This window comes from Silene latifolia, chromosome Y (assembly GCF_048544455.1).
Source record: "Silene latifolia isolate original U9 population chromosome Y, ASM4854445v1, whole genome shotgun sequence".
NCBI classification, from domain to species: Eukaryota; Viridiplantae; Streptophyta; class Magnoliopsida; order Caryophyllales; family Caryophyllaceae; genus Silene; species Silene latifolia.
In genome coordinates this window covers 295,605,361-295,623,807 of record NC_133538.1, presented here as the reverse complement: position 1 = coordinate 295,623,807, position 18,447 = coordinate 295,605,361, and the positions used below count along the sequence as shown (strand labels likewise).

Genomic DNA, 18,447 nt, shown 5'->3' with positions numbered 1-18,447 from the left:
GAGAATTTTCATTCGGGACCCGGTGGAATATGGGGATAATGTATGTGGGCACAAGAATCCATATGAACTCGTACTTCGCATAGTCTCGGTAACATCACTCAAATACCTACCACAATAAGAAATGAATTTTACTAAAAGGTAAATAAAATCAAAATAAACAGTCATTTTTACTTGTGAAATTTTTTCCATTTAGAATTGAATAGAAATCTGCAATTTTACTGTAACAACGAGTCAGGCAAGGCAAGGCAAGGCAAGTAATCAGTTGACAAATTAATGAAAAGTCTTGTAAATCAAGAACAGAAAACAGCAAAACTCATAAAAAGAGTAATGTGAGAGGCACCAATCTCAGCTTCATCCAACAAATGAACAAGCTCTTCATAACTAAGGCTGCAAGTTTGTTTATTGTGTAATATATGTTCATCAATCTCAACATTGATCATTGTCCCGCTTGCCTTTAAAACCCGAGCCTCAGTTTCTAACAACTTCAAATCCATAGTCCTCTGCTTTTGCTTAAACTCACGACTAACTTTTATACCAAGGAAAGTGTTTGCTGGCGGAATCAAGGGCGAAGTCTTTTGAGGCTTGGACTTCTTTGATAATGCTTTTTCTTCTTGATGATTCTTTTTCATGTTTATTTAAATTAGCATAAATAAGTTGATAGACGGCATAAATGTTAAATGTATTTTATATTAAGATACTAGAAATCTTAATTACCTTATCAGGACCATGAATATGACTTTGCGGCCACTGAATAAATGATCCCTTAGCTTGAATCAATGTCATCATATCATCAACAGGCACTGGTAAATCAGCATTTTCTGACCCAGAATAGACCTCCTTGATTGATACTTTTCTAAAACCATCACGAAGGGAGATGCCATGAACAGTAATAAATTCGTCCTTTCTTGATAGGTATACCAATCCTGAAGCCACTATCTTTGGTGATTTGCTTGGCAATGATAGTACACAAGCTCTCCAGCCCTAAACATTTACGTTAAAACTGAATTTCAAACTATTTTCATTTACTTTGAAATTGAAATTAGTGTCTTAAATGAAAGCTTATATAACCCTGCTTTGGTGGTGGGTCAGAAATATTCGGAATAATGGTCTTGGGAGCACGATAAACCTCCTCTCGTGGTGTCTCCTCTCTATGTGTCTCCTGTCGAAGTGGCTCTTCACTCACTTGTAGTGATTGCTCTTCATTCAGTTCTGGTGATTGACTATGATACCCCTGCATAGATGCTGAATTTCTCGATCCTTCGGTACTCAAAGATACCCCTTTCATAAATTCATCTAATACTTCAGGACTTGGCTTCTCACCAGTTTGCCAAAAATGCATCATCATCGCTTTCATCTTTTCTATGTCATCAATTTTCACTTGCATGCAATTTATCTTCTCGTACAACTCTTCTCGTGTCGGTTTTTTTGGTCCCTTCCCAAAATACTCAGTAATGGATATACTTTGAGGAACTCCACGCACACGGCCAGGATGCTCAGGCTTGCCTATCGCCTTAGCGAGTATGTCTTCCCGTCCTTCGGGCACAAATACACCAGCCTCAACATCCTTTTCTATTGCTTCCTACAAAACAAGAAACAGTAGCTAATGAGCCATAAAAACCGCAGCGAAACAGCGATAAAAAACTAAACAACACAAAGACGATTTCAAAGAAAAAAAAGCGCACTTTACGCCCTCGAAAAAGCGATAAAAACCAAAACCAGCAGCAAAGAAAAGTATGTCCTTAACATAAAAAAGCTAAGATGCTAAATTACAGATATCTTGAACTTACAATTTTCAAAGCGACTTCCTTAACATAATCAGTCATGTCCCCTTTGTCAGACTTGTGACCCCTTAGCCAAGTTAAATATCGATCAACTTTTTCCACTTGTTTTCCCTTGGCAGCTAAATCTTTTTTCTAACAAAAACAATAGAGTTCATGAAAGTTAACGCTAGCTTTTAAATTGCAAGTCAATATAATATCAAATAAATACAAACAACTTACGACTTTAACTCGAATCCCTCGATATCCTGCTCGATATCCTGCTCGAGAGCCATAGTATGTCCCTCTTCTTCTACCAGCATTCTCCTTGTTCTTTTTACTTATTGCCTTATTAAAAAGTACGAAGTATACAAGAAAAAAATTGTTTGAGGTAAAATATTATCATAAAATAATTAATGTGTATAAGAGAAAAAAAGATGAAAATATTACCTTAAAATCTTCAGTACTGTGAGATGCCACAAACGAGTTCCAGTGATCTTGAGTTATCTGCTTATACAAGGATGGTGGTGTCATTTGGACAGCTCCAGTCTCATCATACATCCACTTACGATGCAAGGTACATTTCCATTTTCTCCACAACTCACCCAACTTTTGGAGACACCAATCATGACGCTCTTCAATGACATTGAACGCACCCTAAAATATACAACAAACGATATTCAGCAGCTCTTGATTTAGTGTCTGTAAAGAGAGATTCATTATGAGCACATCATTGAAATGAAGGCAAAATGGTGTAATAAACATTTATTTATACTGGATTAAGATTTAGAATAAAGGACTACTTGCATATACAGTATTCTGTTATAGGTATTTGGAAACATAATCAATAATTGCAAGAGAAAGGTTGGGCACGTCTTGTGCCCTTAATCTTGTGGAAAATAATCTGTATACTTCCCTTTAACATGAAGGATTATAACGATCTAATAAAGATGATATATGGTCATAAAATAAAATACATAAGCATGAGTAAAAAGATATAGAATTAACCTCGGGTCCTTGCAAAATTGGCCTAAGAACAATATCAAAATTGATATTCACCTATTAGTTGCACCCAAGACGATCTAAGATATACCCTTTGATTATGCTAGAAATCAATCTAAAATTTTCTGTAAAATTTTATTGTCTTTGTCTATTTTGTGATGAGAAAGAGAAGGCTAGGTCAGAAAAAGAATTCGGTTAGAAATAATTCTCCACCTTTCTTTTTATATAGACCGAAATCCGAAATCAATTAGGAAAAGGGAAACCCTCCTAATTTCGGCCACCTGAACCGAAAATAAGGAGTATTTTTTTCCTTATTTTTTGGTCTTTCCAAAAATATATAAAGTGTGTTAAATTGTCATCTAGTGAGGATCGAACCCATGACCTCTTGGTATGTGTACCCTCACTATTACCACTATGACACATTCAACTTGTTGATATTAAATACAACTGATTATATTTAACTACGAATTAACAGATTAATTCGTCCAAACTAACCTTATATATATTAAATTTAAATATAACTTATTATATTTAATTTACGAATTGACAGTTAATTCGTCTCAACTTAATATTATTTAATTTTCATTAAATAATTATCTCATCAACACATTGACTAACTTTTTAGTCATTTTGGGCATCAATGTAATTATATTTCTATAACCACATTTCTCAAATACGTCCTATAGGTGTGACCTTTAGGGACCAGTTGATCACCGCCATCTGTATGATAATAACGTCAAACTTTCTAGCAAGCCAACCGTTATTAGGTAAACGTTAATCAACTGATTAAAAATACGAAGTATACCCTTGTGAACCTGTAAAACATTTACAAATGTTATCACACTAATTTGTGGAGGACACCAGCTCCAACAAACTCCCACTTGTCCTCACAAGTGTATGTGCGATAACCGATTCTCATATCCTTTAAAATTTCTCCCACTCAATGTAAAACAATTTGCAAATCCGAATTCACAAAGGTCGTATTTTACAAGCGATCAGTATCAAGAGTGGTTTTCCCGACTAGAGAGTAACATAACTGATAAACGAATCAACATTCGAGCATGGCCATGCATTTCAGTTACAACTCCTTGAGTGGCCCTGAGAAATAACTATACCTGATAAGGGATGGATATTTTCCTCAACTCAAATCTTGCAGATGTAAGCACAGATGAAATGACCCGGAAAAAATCTACTTAGCCCCGATTCACGGTAGACCGTGAGAAAGAAACCAAAGTCACCCAAAAACTGCCTTAATCTCAAGAGACAGTTGATAGTCAAAAGAATCGACTCTAGGTACACAATAGATGTCCTATCCACGACCTGGCACCGAATGTTATAGAACATTTAGGACTCCATTACGTTGTCACAAATAAAAATTGTCCTACGAGGTATCGTCATAATCTCGTATCTGTGATCGATTAGTCAACCGTTTAACTTATGGCTCGTTGAACCCACCATCAATCGACTGCACAATATAATAGCCGGAGTTATCAGCTCACATTGGCGATTACGGACAAAAACAAATATAATGTAATTCAGTTCACTTTGTGGCGTTCAATGTTGTCAGTACAATCCACATGAAAAACAAAATATTATATATATATATATATATAACGATGAAGTTATAAATAATATATGAAAAAGACAATGTATCAAATCCATAATCAAGTACTACAACTTAGGAACATGTTTAATTCCCATGGAATTAACATGCCCTACATGCTTATCATAATTCAACGGTTTAGTGAGAGGATCTGCGATGTTATCATCCGTCGCAATCTTGTCAATCACTATCTCTTCTTGCTCCACGTAATCATGGATCAGGTGAGCCTTTCGTAGTACATGTCTAGATTTGTTGTTAGACTTTGGCTCCTTAGCCTGGAAGATGGCACCTCTATTGTCACAATAGATGGTGATAAGGTCATTCGAACTAGGAACTACCGAAAGCCCTTGTAAGAATTGACGCATCCATATCGCTTCCTTTGCTGCCTCCGAAGCGGCATAGTACTCGGATTCAGTAGTAGAATCTGCTACAACACTCTGTTTGGAACTCTTCCAGCTGACCGCAGCACCATTAAGAGTGAAGACGAACCCGGACTGAGATTTTGAATCGTCTCGATCCGTTTGGAAGCTAGCATCTGCGTAACCGGTTGCGCATAGCTTAGTATCGCCTCCATAAGTCAATACCCAATCCTTAGTCCTCCGTAGGTACTTGAGGATATTTTTGATCTGCTATCCAAAGTGTTTCACCTGGAGTCTTTTGGTACCGACTCGTCATACTCAATGCATATGCCACGTATGGACGTGTGCATATCATGGCATACATAATCGATCCTATTGCGAAGCATAAGGAACACGACTCATGCGCTCAATACATTCGGGCGTCGTGGGTGATCGAGACTTGCTAAACTCGCATCCCGGTCGTCATAGGAAGGTTCCCTTTCTTGGAGTTGGTCATCTTTGAACCTCTCAAGAACCTTATCTAGATAAGACTCGACTAAGTGATAACGTCCGTCGTGATCTATCTCGGTAGATACGGATTCCCAAAATACGTTGTGCCTCACCCAGATCTTTCATCTGGAAATGGTTCTTCAACCATTCTTTAACCGAAGAAAGGAGAGGAATGTCATTCCCAATCAAGAGTATGTCATCGACATACAATATCAAGAATACAATCTTGCTCCCACTCGACTTGATATATAAGCATGGTTCTTCGACCGATCGAGTGAAACCATACTCTTTTATCACTTGGTCGAAACGATGATTCCAACTCCGAGAAGCTTGCTTAAGTCCATAAATGGAACGCTTAAGCTTGCATACTTTCTTAGGATGTTTAGGATCTATGAAACCTTCGGGTTGCACCATGTACAACTCTTCCTCCAAATAACCGTTTAAGAAGGCGGTTTTCACATCCATTTGCCAAATCTCATAATCATGAAATGCGGCAATCGCTAAGATTATCCGAATGGAACGTAGCATGACTACAGGTGCAAAAATCTCATCATAATGCAATCCTTGCACTTGAGTGAAACCTTTTGCCACAAGTCGTGCCTTATAGATATCTGGTTGCGCGTCTACAGAACGCTTTATTTTGTAAAGCCATTTGCACTGTAGAGGTTTTACCTTATTAGGTAAATCAACTAGATCCCATACGTTATTCTCATACATGGAGTCCATCTCGGATTGCATGGCTTTGAGCCATAGCTTTGAGTCGGAACAGGCCATAACACCTTTATAGGTTGCGGGTTCATTACTTTTTAGAAGTACAACATCATTCTCCTCAACCATACCAATGTATCTGTCTGGAGGATGAGAGTCTCTACCCGACCTCCTAGGTTCCTCAGGAATATTAACCGTATCATCAGTTGGAGGTACAGCTTCCTCCATCTGTTCCTCGATTGTTGGTTCTGGAATCTCCGACAGCTCGAAGGTTCTATTACTCGACTTGTTCTCGAGAAATTCTTTCTCTAAGAACGTCGCACTAGCCGCAACAAATACTCGATGTTCGGTTGGCGAATAGAAGTAATGACCAAATGTTCCTTTTGGATAACCAATAAAGTATGTCTTGACCGATCGCAGGCCGAGCTTATCCTCGTGTCTCCACTTGACATAAGCCTCGCAGCCCCAAACCCGAATAAAGGACAAATTAGGTACCGTTCCCTTCCACATTTCATATGGAGTCTTGTCGACAGCTTTAGACGGACTTCGGTTAAGTATAAGAGCAGCTGACAAAAGAGCATAACCCCATAATGAATCAGGCACTACCGTGTGATTCATCATGGATCGAACCATATCAAGTAAGGTTCGATTTCTCCATTCGGTCACACCATTTAATTGAGGTGTTCCAGGTGGAGTTAACTGTAGAGCGATTCCACAGTCGTTCAGGTGTTGATCAAACTCATTTGAAAGATATTCGCCACCCCGATCTGAACGGAGTGCTTTAATCTTTCTACCCAGTTGGTTCTGTACCCTATTCTGGTATTCCTTAAATTTCTCAAAGGACTCACTTTTATGCTTCATTAAGTAGACATATCCGTATCTACTCAAATCGTCCGTGAAAGTGATAAAATATCTATAGCCATCTCTAGCGGTAATTGACATAGGTCCACATACGTCCGTATGTATGAGTCCTAATAGGTCACTAGCGCGCATTCCAACACCTTTGAAGGAAATTCGAGTCATCTTGCCAATGAGACATGATTCACACGTGTCATATGCAGAAAATCCGAATGAGGGAATAGTCCCATTATCGACGAGTTTCTTTACGCGTTTCTCATTTATGTGTCCCATTCAACAATGCCATAGATAGGTTTGATCTTTGTCACCAACCTTTAATTTCTTATTATTCATGTGTAATACTTCTGTGGTTTTATCTAAGATATAAATTCCATTCATGGAAACTGCTTTGCCATAAATCATTTCATTAAAAGAGAAAATACAACTATTATCCTTTATTGAAAATGTAAAACCGTCTTTAGCAAGTATGGAAACAGAAATAATGTTCTTAGATAAACTGGGTACATAGTAACAGTTATTTAAAGATAACTCAAAACCACTAGGGAGTTGGATTACATATGTTCCCTTCGAGGCAGCAGCAACTCGTGCTCCATTCCCGACTCGCAGGTCCACATCACCTTTTTCGAGAGGTATGATGTTCTTTAGGCCCTGCAAATGATTACACAGATGAGAACCACAACCAGTATCTAGTACCCAAGTTCCAAAACTTGCATGGTTAATCTCAATCATATGAATATAAGATGACATACCAACAGGAGCGACACGGCCTGCTTTGATGTCCTCACGGTAGACGGGACAGTTCCTCCTCCAATGTCCAGTCTTGTGACAATGGTGGCACTCTATGTCACCGCCCTTACTCTTTGTCTTGCCCTGTGAGCCACTAGTCTCACCGGGCGCACTCTTACCGTTTCCTGGCTTTTTAAACTTTGGCTTACCTACAGCTAGGTCGCCATGAGCCTTGCCCTTACTTTTACTCTTGTTGTGAATCATGAGAACATCCTGTTTCATGCTCCCACTCAATTTCATATCCTTCTCGGTCTGTACGAGAAGGGAGTGTAGCTCATGAGGACTCTTTTTCAAGTCATTCATGTAGTAGTTCACCCTGAAAAGGGCAAAACCATCGTGAAGAGAATTAAGCATTCGGTCAATGACAATGCTCTCACTGATTCTACAATTCAGTGACTCCAGTTTCTCGACATTCTCAATCATGTGAAGAATGTGTGGGCTAACCGGTTGGCCCTTCTGGAGTTTCGCATCAAAGAAGCGACAGGTATGCTCATATGTGATGATTCTCGGTGCTTTTGAGAACTCATTAGTGAGCGTGGTGAAAATCTTGTTTGCACCTTGGGCAATGAAGCGTCTCTGCAAATTGGTTTCCATTGCAAAGATGAGTACGTTCTTTATCGCACCCGCTTCCATAACGAAATCACTATAAGCGAGTGACTCGTTGGCTCCTGCATTTGAGCCTGGGTTGACCGGTATTGGCTCGATTAAATACCGAGCTTACCGTCGGCGGTGGACATTCCGTAGTGCCACCTCCCGATCCATAAAAATTGGACCCATCATTCTTCAGTCGAGTGGACTGATTCATTTGGTCTATGAACATTTTAAGCCAGGACGAACGATCTAGTGTGGCACTAGGCATTGGGATTGCGTTATTTCCAGCCATTTGTTGTAACAGTATTATTGATAATTAGCGTGTTCTACACTGCGAAAGAAGAATAAAATAATAAGCATGCATCGTTTTTATTTTAAGTCTAATGAACTAATGTCATAACGCGAAGACTCAAAACATTTATACAATTGACCTCCCTCAAGAATTATATAAATGACCCCAAGACTCAATTCTCTGTAAATTGATAAGCTAACCTATTAGCTAATTCTACCGTTAGAATTCTTGGTCGATAAATTTCTGTAAATACTATCTTTAGTCCATCATAATCACGAGAAACTCTTCGGACTACAATGTTGAGGTAAACTAAGTCAACACAACTACTTACCCAACGTAGAAGGGGTCATATTAGGCCTACCGACGAAGAAGGGACTCATAGATGTTTGCCCTTATAAAGACTAATCTCAATTTCCGTTTTAGAGGAAGATCCCATCAACTATTTTTAATTCATTTTAAGTGAACTATAATCTAGCATGCGAGAATGATTTAAACTAAGGTGATGGCTTAAAGACTGTGACATCTGCATGTCCATGAAAACTAACATACAACCTATATGAGTCAATTTTCATGCATTTTAATAGTAGGTGGTTTGGTTTTAGGCGGAATATGATGCAATTACTAGCATGTGAATGAAAAGCAATAATGAAAAACGTAAAAAAAAAACAGTAAAAGTCCTAGTGTGGCCTATCCTATCAAAATGAACAATAAATACAAGTTTGGAATCCATCCTTGGACCCGAGAAGCTTGTCTTGATGTTCCATCTTGATCCATGTAGCGGGAGTGAGATTGAATCTTCATCTTTAGTCTTCTTTGAAATTACAATAATTAAAATTACATAATTGACCTATTAATTACATTCTAATTTCAAAACCCAAAACTAAAATAAAGGAGATTCGAGATCTCATAATTACATAAAAATTATGTTTCCTTCATTACGAAAACATAATTGACTAAGGCCACACTAAGTATTACAAATTACAACCGATTGCAAAATTAAATACGTAAATAAAATTCATTCATTCGATTCATTCAACATAATTAAAAGCATCAACTAAAAATAAATTAAACATACATAATACAATAAATAAATTATGTTGATTAATTTATCCAAATCACCTATTTAAATTAAATTAAGTGACAATTCCGCAATTTAATCACATTAATTTCATACTTAATCCATATTATACTTGTAATATGAATTATATCCGTCAAAAATTTTAAATTGCTTTAAAATAACTCGGTATCATTAAATTGTGAACCGATTCACAATAACTAATTGGCCAAAATAAAGAAAAATAAAATCCAATTCTCTAAATTTGTCTCGGCCAAAAAAACGAAAAGTCCCCTTTTTTTTTTATATGACACGGCTGAAAAAAAAAAACAACTCCTTTCCTATTCTAATTCGGTAAATAGGAAAAACAAGGAAAAAAAACTTTCCAAAAAAAATACTCTAATTTTTCGGCAAAAGCCAAAAAAAAAAAAACTTTCCAAATTTTTTTTTTTTTTTTCTTTTTCACGGTTTACCAAAAATAAAATTAACATAAATTTTTTTTTTTTCGTAAACCCTAAAAAAACTGCCTCCTTTTTTTTTCCTTTTCTTTTTGCGGCAATTATGCCCTAAAACAAGATTTGATGATCAATTGTTTACCTTTGCTATTAGAACATGATTAGCATATGAAATAATAAACATGATTAATTTATATGCCAAAAACTATATAGCAAAAACAATCTTTTAATCATAAACATGACGATTCCATTTGATTTTAACTTAATCTGCATTAAATCAAAAACTACCAATTCTTCATATGATAATTTTAACTGATTATAAACTATAATATGAAAAATAGAATGGAAGAACTATCATCAAACGAAACAAAAACGGCATAAAAATTTCGATCCTAAAAAAAACCGAAACCCTAATAATTTTTTTTTCTTCTCGAAAATCTGATCGTTTACATACAAATTTTATGAAAATCATCAAAATTAAAATCGTAGCCTTAAGCTCTGATACCACTTGTGGGAAATAATCTGTATACTTCCCTTTAACATGAAGGATTATAACGATATAATAAAGATGATCTATGGTCATAAAATAAAATACATAAGCATGAGTAAAAAGATATAGAATTAACCTCGGGTCCTTGCAAAATTGGCCTAAGAACAATATCAAAATTGATATTCACCTATTAGTTGCACCCAAGACGATCTAAGATATACCCTTTGATTATGCTAGAAATCAATCTAAAATTTTCTGTAAAATTTTATTGTCTTTGTGTATTTTGTGATGAGAAAGAGAAGGCTAGGTCAGAAAAAGAATTCGGTTAGAAATAATTCTCCACCTTTCTTTTTATATAGACCGAAATCCGAAATCAATTAGGAAAAGGGAAACCCTCCTAATTTCGGCCACCTGAACCGAAAATAAGGAGTATTTTTTTCCTTATTTTTTGGTCTTTCCAAAAATATATAAAGTGTGTTAAATTGTCATCTAGTGAGGATCGAACCCATGACCTCTTGGTATGTGTACCCTCACTATTACCACTATGACACATTCAACTTGTTGATATTAAATACAACTGATTATATTTAACTACGAATTAACAGATTAATTCGTCCAAACTAACCTTATATATATTAAATTTAAATATAACTTATTATATTTAATTTACGAATTGACAGTTAATTCGTCTCAACTTAATATTATTTAATTTTCATTAAATAATTATCTCATCAACACATTGACTAACTTTTTAGTCATTTTGGGCATCAATGTAATTATATTTCTATAACCACATTTCTCAAATACGTCCTATAGGTGTGACCTTTAGGGACCAGTTGATCACCGCCATCTGTATGATAATAACGTCAAACTTTCTAGCAAGCCAACCGTTATTAGGTAAACGTTAATCAACTGATTAAAAATACGAAGTATACCCTTGTGAACCTGTAAGAGATTTACAAATGTTATCACACTAATTTGTGGAGGACACCAGCTCCAACAAATCCATCTTGAGTGGGAGCCTTTTCAGTGGGTTAATGATGATGAAGATACACAGAATTTCAATGTATCACCATTAATAAAACATACACAGAACTTCCAACAAATGCATTTGAACACATAGAATTTTTAACATAATTCGGCGCTAGTTTTGAAAACTAACATTAATCTGATCTTGAGGAGCTAGCTTGCAAGTTAGAGGTCAATTGACGAAGACTACAAGGATATGTATGTATATATATAGCTGTATACAAACATATAACTCATATGATTCAAATCTTATGGTACTCAAAACTATTGATCTCACTAATCTTACAGTAGCTAACATACCCCCGAGCAGTCACTGTATACAAAATTTAGAGGCAGCTAAATAAAACATACCGTGAGTTCACCCAACATAAGATCTAAGGTCGGTCCATCCACTTGCTCCCAATTGTCCAATGCGCAACTAACATGCCCCCGAACAGTCACACCAATCCATGAACTAAACTTAGACGCGTATTTTCCTGTAGGCAAATTATCTTCTTTATCCCACTCAAGTTCAGTTGGTGTTTTCTCTTTAAAAGCTTTTGCGACCATATCTAACACTGTTCGGCCCCTGTGACCATATCTCCTCTTCTTTCTGCTTGCCTCACCATCAGAGGGGTTCTTCCGACTTCGTTTACGTCTTTGCGGGGCCATCACGCAACCTGAGTATAATAAATCAAAATCGCATTAAAATATTAAATTAAATAAAGGGTTTCAGTTAGGCATAAGCTCTGATGATTTGTGTCTGGTTTGTGGTACAGCACCTGAAACTCATATGCATTTGTTTCAGCAATGCCAGTACACTAAATTGCTTCTGCAGAAACTCAGTGTTGTACTGCATATTTATCTGCCAGAGGTTCAGCTACTGAGTTGGGTCCAATCAAAACCTTGGGCTAAAGTCAAGAAGAAGGTTACCATTGTCTGGATTCAAGCTTTACATTATCATATTTGGCTGCAACGGAATCAAGTTAGGGTAGATGCCTGGATTCAAGCTTTACTTTATCATATTTGCCAAACTCAGTGCTCTACTGCATATTTATCTCTCTAAATTAATTTACCCTAAATTAATTTCCCCTTCAACCCCTAATTAATCATAATCACAACCCCTAAATTAATTTCCCTTCAACCCCTGCGAGTTTCCTAATTAGAATGATGGTGTTTGGTATGAAGAATGACAATGAAGAAGGAAGCAGAAAAATAGAAGTTGACCCACATACTGACCTGTTGGGCAACGGGTTGTATCAGGTCATATGTGGGACGACTTACTTTGAATTATTACCATGAAATAATTCTTAAATAAATGGTAGTACATGCTGTATATAATAAAACAAAATAAAAGCATGTAATAAAAATAATAATGAATTGTACTTAATCATGCATCAGAACTGCGAGGGCGTTTCTTTGAATTAGACTCACTAATGATCCATATCCCTTCATCGTGATCATCCCGCGTGTATAAACTAGAAGGGCCAACTATATCTGTATTATCTAACCTTGATACATGAGGATCAAAGCCCTCAAATACCACATCATCATCGCAACTATCCAGTGTGGGCTTACACCTTACAGATAGAGCAACTGACCACTTTTTATCCGACGGGTCAGTGACATAAAACACTTGTTTCGCTTGTGTCCCTATTATAAAGGGATCTTCCTTATGACCAAATTTACCAAGATTTACCAGCGTGAATCCTAATTCATCCTTGCGAACGCCATTATTATTATCAATCCACTTGCATCCAAATATAGATATTACAAAATCTGTGTAATCTAACTCCCAAATCTCTTCAATAACTCCATAATAATGCATTTTACTTAAAACTGGATTCTTATCTTTTGAACTAGCGAAATACATTGCTTCTGCCTCTACACAAACCCCACTATTTTGCATCGTGCTCATGTCATCTTGCTCACGAGTGTAAAAGGTGCATCCTTTAATGGCATAACCACTATAAGACGATGCAAAAGTCTTTGGCCCGAAACAAAGTCTTCGTAATCTGGAAGAAATACAATCTGGATATTGTTGCAAGTCTTCTATCACTCGATCCTTGAACCAAACTCTAAAAGTCTTGTTGTGCTCACTTGCAATCCACTTCTCGTTTATTTCGATGCTTCTCCCATAACGACACCATGTGTTCCTCAATGTACGGTTGTACCTCATCCTCGTTATGAAGAACATATGTATGTGCTATATGCCACTTCTCAGTTGTCATATCTTGACGAACATGACCCCTAAGACCTTTGCCCATCATCCACTCACTATGCCTATTCTTAGGAACCCCAATTAACTCAGAATTTGATAAGTGTGTATAACAATAAGAAAGTGCTTCATCCGTGATTGCACACTCAGCGATACACCCTTCAGGACGATATTTATTGGATGTATAGTCCTTGTACACTTTCATCAATCTTTCAAAAGGATATTGATACCTTAGATAAACTGGACCAAGATATTTGATTTCTCTAACCAAGTGTACAGTTAAATGCACCATTATTGTGAAAAATGAAGGAGGAAAGTACATTTCCAATTGACAAAGAGAAGTGACAATTAGTTTTTGCAAAGACTCTAACTCAGTGGGATCTAACACTTTATTGCATATGGCATTGAAGAAAAAGCAAAACCTAGTGATGGCATATCGAACCTTTTTAGGTAAAATGGACCGTATAGCCACTACTAGTAATTCTTTGCATCAAAGTATGACAATCATGAGACTTTAAACCAATAAGTCTTAGATCTTTCATTGATACAAGGGTGCTGATATTGGAAGAATATCCCTCTGGTACTTTAACACCACGCAAACACTCACAAAATTCTATTTTCTCCTTTCTTGAGAGTGTATGAGCTGCTGGAGGCAAATAAGATCGTGTTCCCTTCTCTTGTGGTGCCAACTCGGGTCTAATTTTCATATCCACCATGTCTTTCCTAGCTGCTGTGTTATCTTTTGACTTATTCGGAACATTGAGAAGAGTGTTGATTATATTATCACAGACATTTTTCTCAATATGCATAACATCTAAGCAATGTCTTATAGAAAGGTCACGCCAATATGGAAGTTTCTCAAAAAGAGGAGACATCTTCTTATATCCACGAGACGCTAATTTAGAACCCTTCTTCCCGTAAGTTATCTTTATATCTTTCACTCTTTGATATACTTCATGACCGGTTAATATCTTAGGAGGGGGTCGATGTTCAGGTTTTCCATTGAACGCCTTTTGTTGCCTACGATATGAATGATCATGTTCCAAGAACCTACGGTATCCCGTGTACGCTTATTTACGAGAAAACTTCAAATAACAAGAATCAACATCTTCTCCGCACAAAGGGCAAGCCTCTTTCCCGTGAACAGTGTGCCCACATAGATTACCGTCGCGAAACTCGAAAATAGTACATAGTAACATTGCTTTTAAATTGAAATAACTATTCTGGTAGGCATCAAAGACTTGTATTCCCTTATCCCACAGTAATCTCAAATCGTTGAGAAGAGGCTCCAAGTAGACATCTATATCATTACCCGGCTCTTTAGGACCAGAAATCAATAAAGACAACATCAAATACTTTCGTTTCATGCAAAGATAGGGAGGCAAATTGTAAATAGCTAAAAATACCGGCCAAGTACTATGTTGACTACTCAAATTTCCAAAGGGATTCATCCCGTCAGTGGAGAGTGCAAGGCGAAGATTTCTGGATTCTTTGCCAAACTCGGGATATTTTTCATCAATAAATTTCCAATCTATCCCATCAGCTGGGTGTCTCAACTTCCCATCATTTGCTTTTGATGTTCTATGCCATGTGAGCAATTTGGCATCTTCTTTATTCGCAAATAATCGTATCAACCTAGGAATTATTGGAAAGTACCACAAAACTTTAGCTGGGATCCCCTCCTTCTTTTTGTATCGCCATTCTTTACAAACTGGACAACTAGTGAGATTAGCATAATTTTTGCGATATAATATGCAATCATTGGGACATGCGTGGATCTTTTCATATTTCATGCCAATTCCCCTAAGTATCTTCTTTGCCTCATATGTACGATCAGGAAGTACATTATGATCTTCGGGAAGCATGTCCTTTAATAATTCCAAGAGGTCAGTGAAACTCTTGTCACTCCACCCATTTGTTGCTTTTAAATTATAAAGTTTAACAATAGCTGCCAATTTACTATGCTTACAACTACTATACAAAGGCATTTCGGAATCTTTCAATTTCTCCAATACAACACTTGTATCCTCCAAATCAGTTTCATCAGGATCTTCATCAGTTTCATCTGGGATATCTTCATCGAAATTTTCATAAATACTGCCTTCTTGTTCATCACCTCTGAACACATCTCCCCATGATTTATCCGACATATCATCACGCCCATCACCCAACTCAAAATTCATATCACAACCTGAACCTTCTAGCGATGAATTAGACTCATCGGGATCTTCATCATCATTTAACCACGTTTCTCTCTGAATCTCCCCAAATTGGACATCTACATTTTCTTCCATTATGTCTATATTTTTTGATTCACCGTGGAAAATCCAACGGCTATACTTCGGATTAAAATTTGTCTTTTCTAAATGTATTCTCACATCTTCAAAACTCATATACCTAATATTCCGACACATATCACAAGGGCACGCCATACTTGATTTGTCTTTCACATTCTTTCTTACGAAGTCATAAAATTCAGCTAACCCGGCATCATATTCTAGGTCACCTTTTTTACCACGAATCATCCATGTACGACCCATATTCTGTATATAATCAGAACATGTACATACAACACATTAAAAAATCGTCAATGGGAATATACTGTACTAGAGTCTTAAGAAAACAAGGTCCTTATACGCCACTCTAAAACCCAAAAAACAGCAGCAAGAATGATGTAGAAACAAGAAAACATCATAAAAAAAACCTTAACACCTTGAAATCAGCAATAAAAAAAATTAGCACTAATAATTCAATACACTAGTCCAGCTATTTCAGAAATATATTTACTAACACTACTATAAAAAACCTCAAAGAATTTTGTTCGGGTGATTGTTGTTAAAGCTTAGAATTTTGTTCGGATGATTGTAGGGATGATTTAATTTAACGGTTTGGTGCTTAACTATTGTCATTTGGCTAGGGATTGGTTGTTGGAGGATGATTTAAACGCTCTTTGTCAGTCGTGCGCGCTTATGCTCTGCTGCGATTGCGATTATCTCTTCTTTGCTATTGTTGCTTTGGTTGTTGCCCTCGCCGCACTCGCCAGTGCTACTCTTTCTTGTGCTACTCTTTCTTGCTGATGTCGACTGCTTCTGGTTGCTGGCTTGCTGGTGCTGACTGTAGGTTAGGTAATTAATTCTTCTCATTTCTTCATTTATTTGTATGGGTTTTTTTATTGTGTACCGTCCAGTTTTTTTGTTATTCTATGATGTTCCCCTTCTTTTTCTAAATTTCATACTATACCCCTAAACTCTATTACCTTGTCTAAACTATGACCAAATGTTGGATTTCCGTCAATTTTATTTATTTGTATGTGTTTTTTTTATTGTGTACCCTCCAGTTTTTTTGTTATTCTATGATGTACCCCTTCTTTTTCTAAATTTCATATTATACCCCTAAACTCTATTACCATGTCTAAACTATGACCTAATGTTGGATTTCCGTCAATTTTATTTATTTGTATGGGTTTTTTTATTGTGTACCCTCCAGTTTTTTTGTTATTCTATGATGTACCCCTTCTTTTTCTAAATTTCATATTATACCCCTAAACTCTATTACCTTGTCTAAACTATGACCTAATGTTGGATTTCCGTCAATTTGACTACTAACCCCTTCATCTCAGTGATAGTGAACGCTAGCTGCTTTTACAAGTTCAGGCGATTGTGGGCAGGAGAGAAAATGACAGATAAGGTAGAGAATTGAGAGAATAACAAATAATAGGGGTAATATGATATAAAAAACATACAACAATGAATAAAATTAAATGTATATTGCCTAAAACAGGTTATAAAATATCCAATAACTTTATATCCGTTTTTCAGATTTTACCTCTCATATGTTAAAAACTCGAGAAAAAAAAGGAGGGTACTTCGATTCAAATTCAGTAACATAAACTTATTAAAACGTACGTGGATAGTCAAAGCGAACTATTCTTAAAATTTAGTTATTTACTAAATCAAAAAATACATAAATTTATACTTTTAATAATACTTTTTATTACTACCCGTACTATGCACGGGTTCAAAAACTAGTTAAACAAATTCACATATTATATAAATTCCAAATTTAATCTATAAAACTTTAATTTTATTTGTTCTTCATTCCAAATTTAATCTATAATTAAACAAATTCACACTAGTATGGTATTAAAGTACCCCGTGTACTTTAAACTACCACAGAGTGGGCAGAGTGGAACTATGGTAGTATGGTTATCTCACAACAAGTAACATACGAGTGTACGACCATAGTTCCACTCCGTAGTTATTTCTTGATGTTTTCCATAAAGTGCTTGGTTAGTACTCCCTCCATTCAACTCCACTTTACATGTTTCTCTTTTGCATATTATTTACAAGCGGACATTCAACTTTAATTTTCTCTCGATACATAAGTTAAAATATATTTATGTGGAATGTTATTTGATTCGTCTTTAAGAGTACATTAAAAATATCTAACTTTTATAATTTTTGCAAATACGTAGCTAACGTGATAAAGCAAACATGTAAAGTGGAGTTGAATGGAGGAAGTATAAAAAAGACAGTTGAGATTATCCTCGAAACAATGCAGCCAGAATTTAAAGACGGGCATGCATAGGAGGAGCTCAAAACAGCTGCATACGCCACCAATCAACAATCAGACAATGAATTCACCTACTTCTGTTTTCCATATGACAGTACTTTTTATCATTCTCTTTATATACCCCTTTGTATTTTGTAAACACATGCACATCTTTAACTTATACACTAATATACAAAGTGAATATTTGTTACTATTTCAAATCAAA

At 36.2% G+C, this 18,447-nt stretch overlaps 1 protein-coding gene across 1 annotated transcript; it reads right to left on the bottom strand.

The window, feature by feature from the left end:
- Positions 1-14,116: 14,116 nt before the first annotated feature.
- LOC141630971 (uncharacterized) lies at positions 14,117-16,210 on the bottom strand. The gene is made up of 2 exons (XM_074443702.1): positions 14,836-16,210; positions 14,117-14,739 (listed from the first exon to the last, which is right to left on the bottom strand). Exons 1-2 carry the CDS (start codon positions 16,208-16,210, stop codon positions 14,117-14,119), a joined length of 1,998 nt encoding a protein of 665 aa, XP_074299803.1.
- Positions 16,211-18,447: the final 2,237 nt, after the last annotated feature.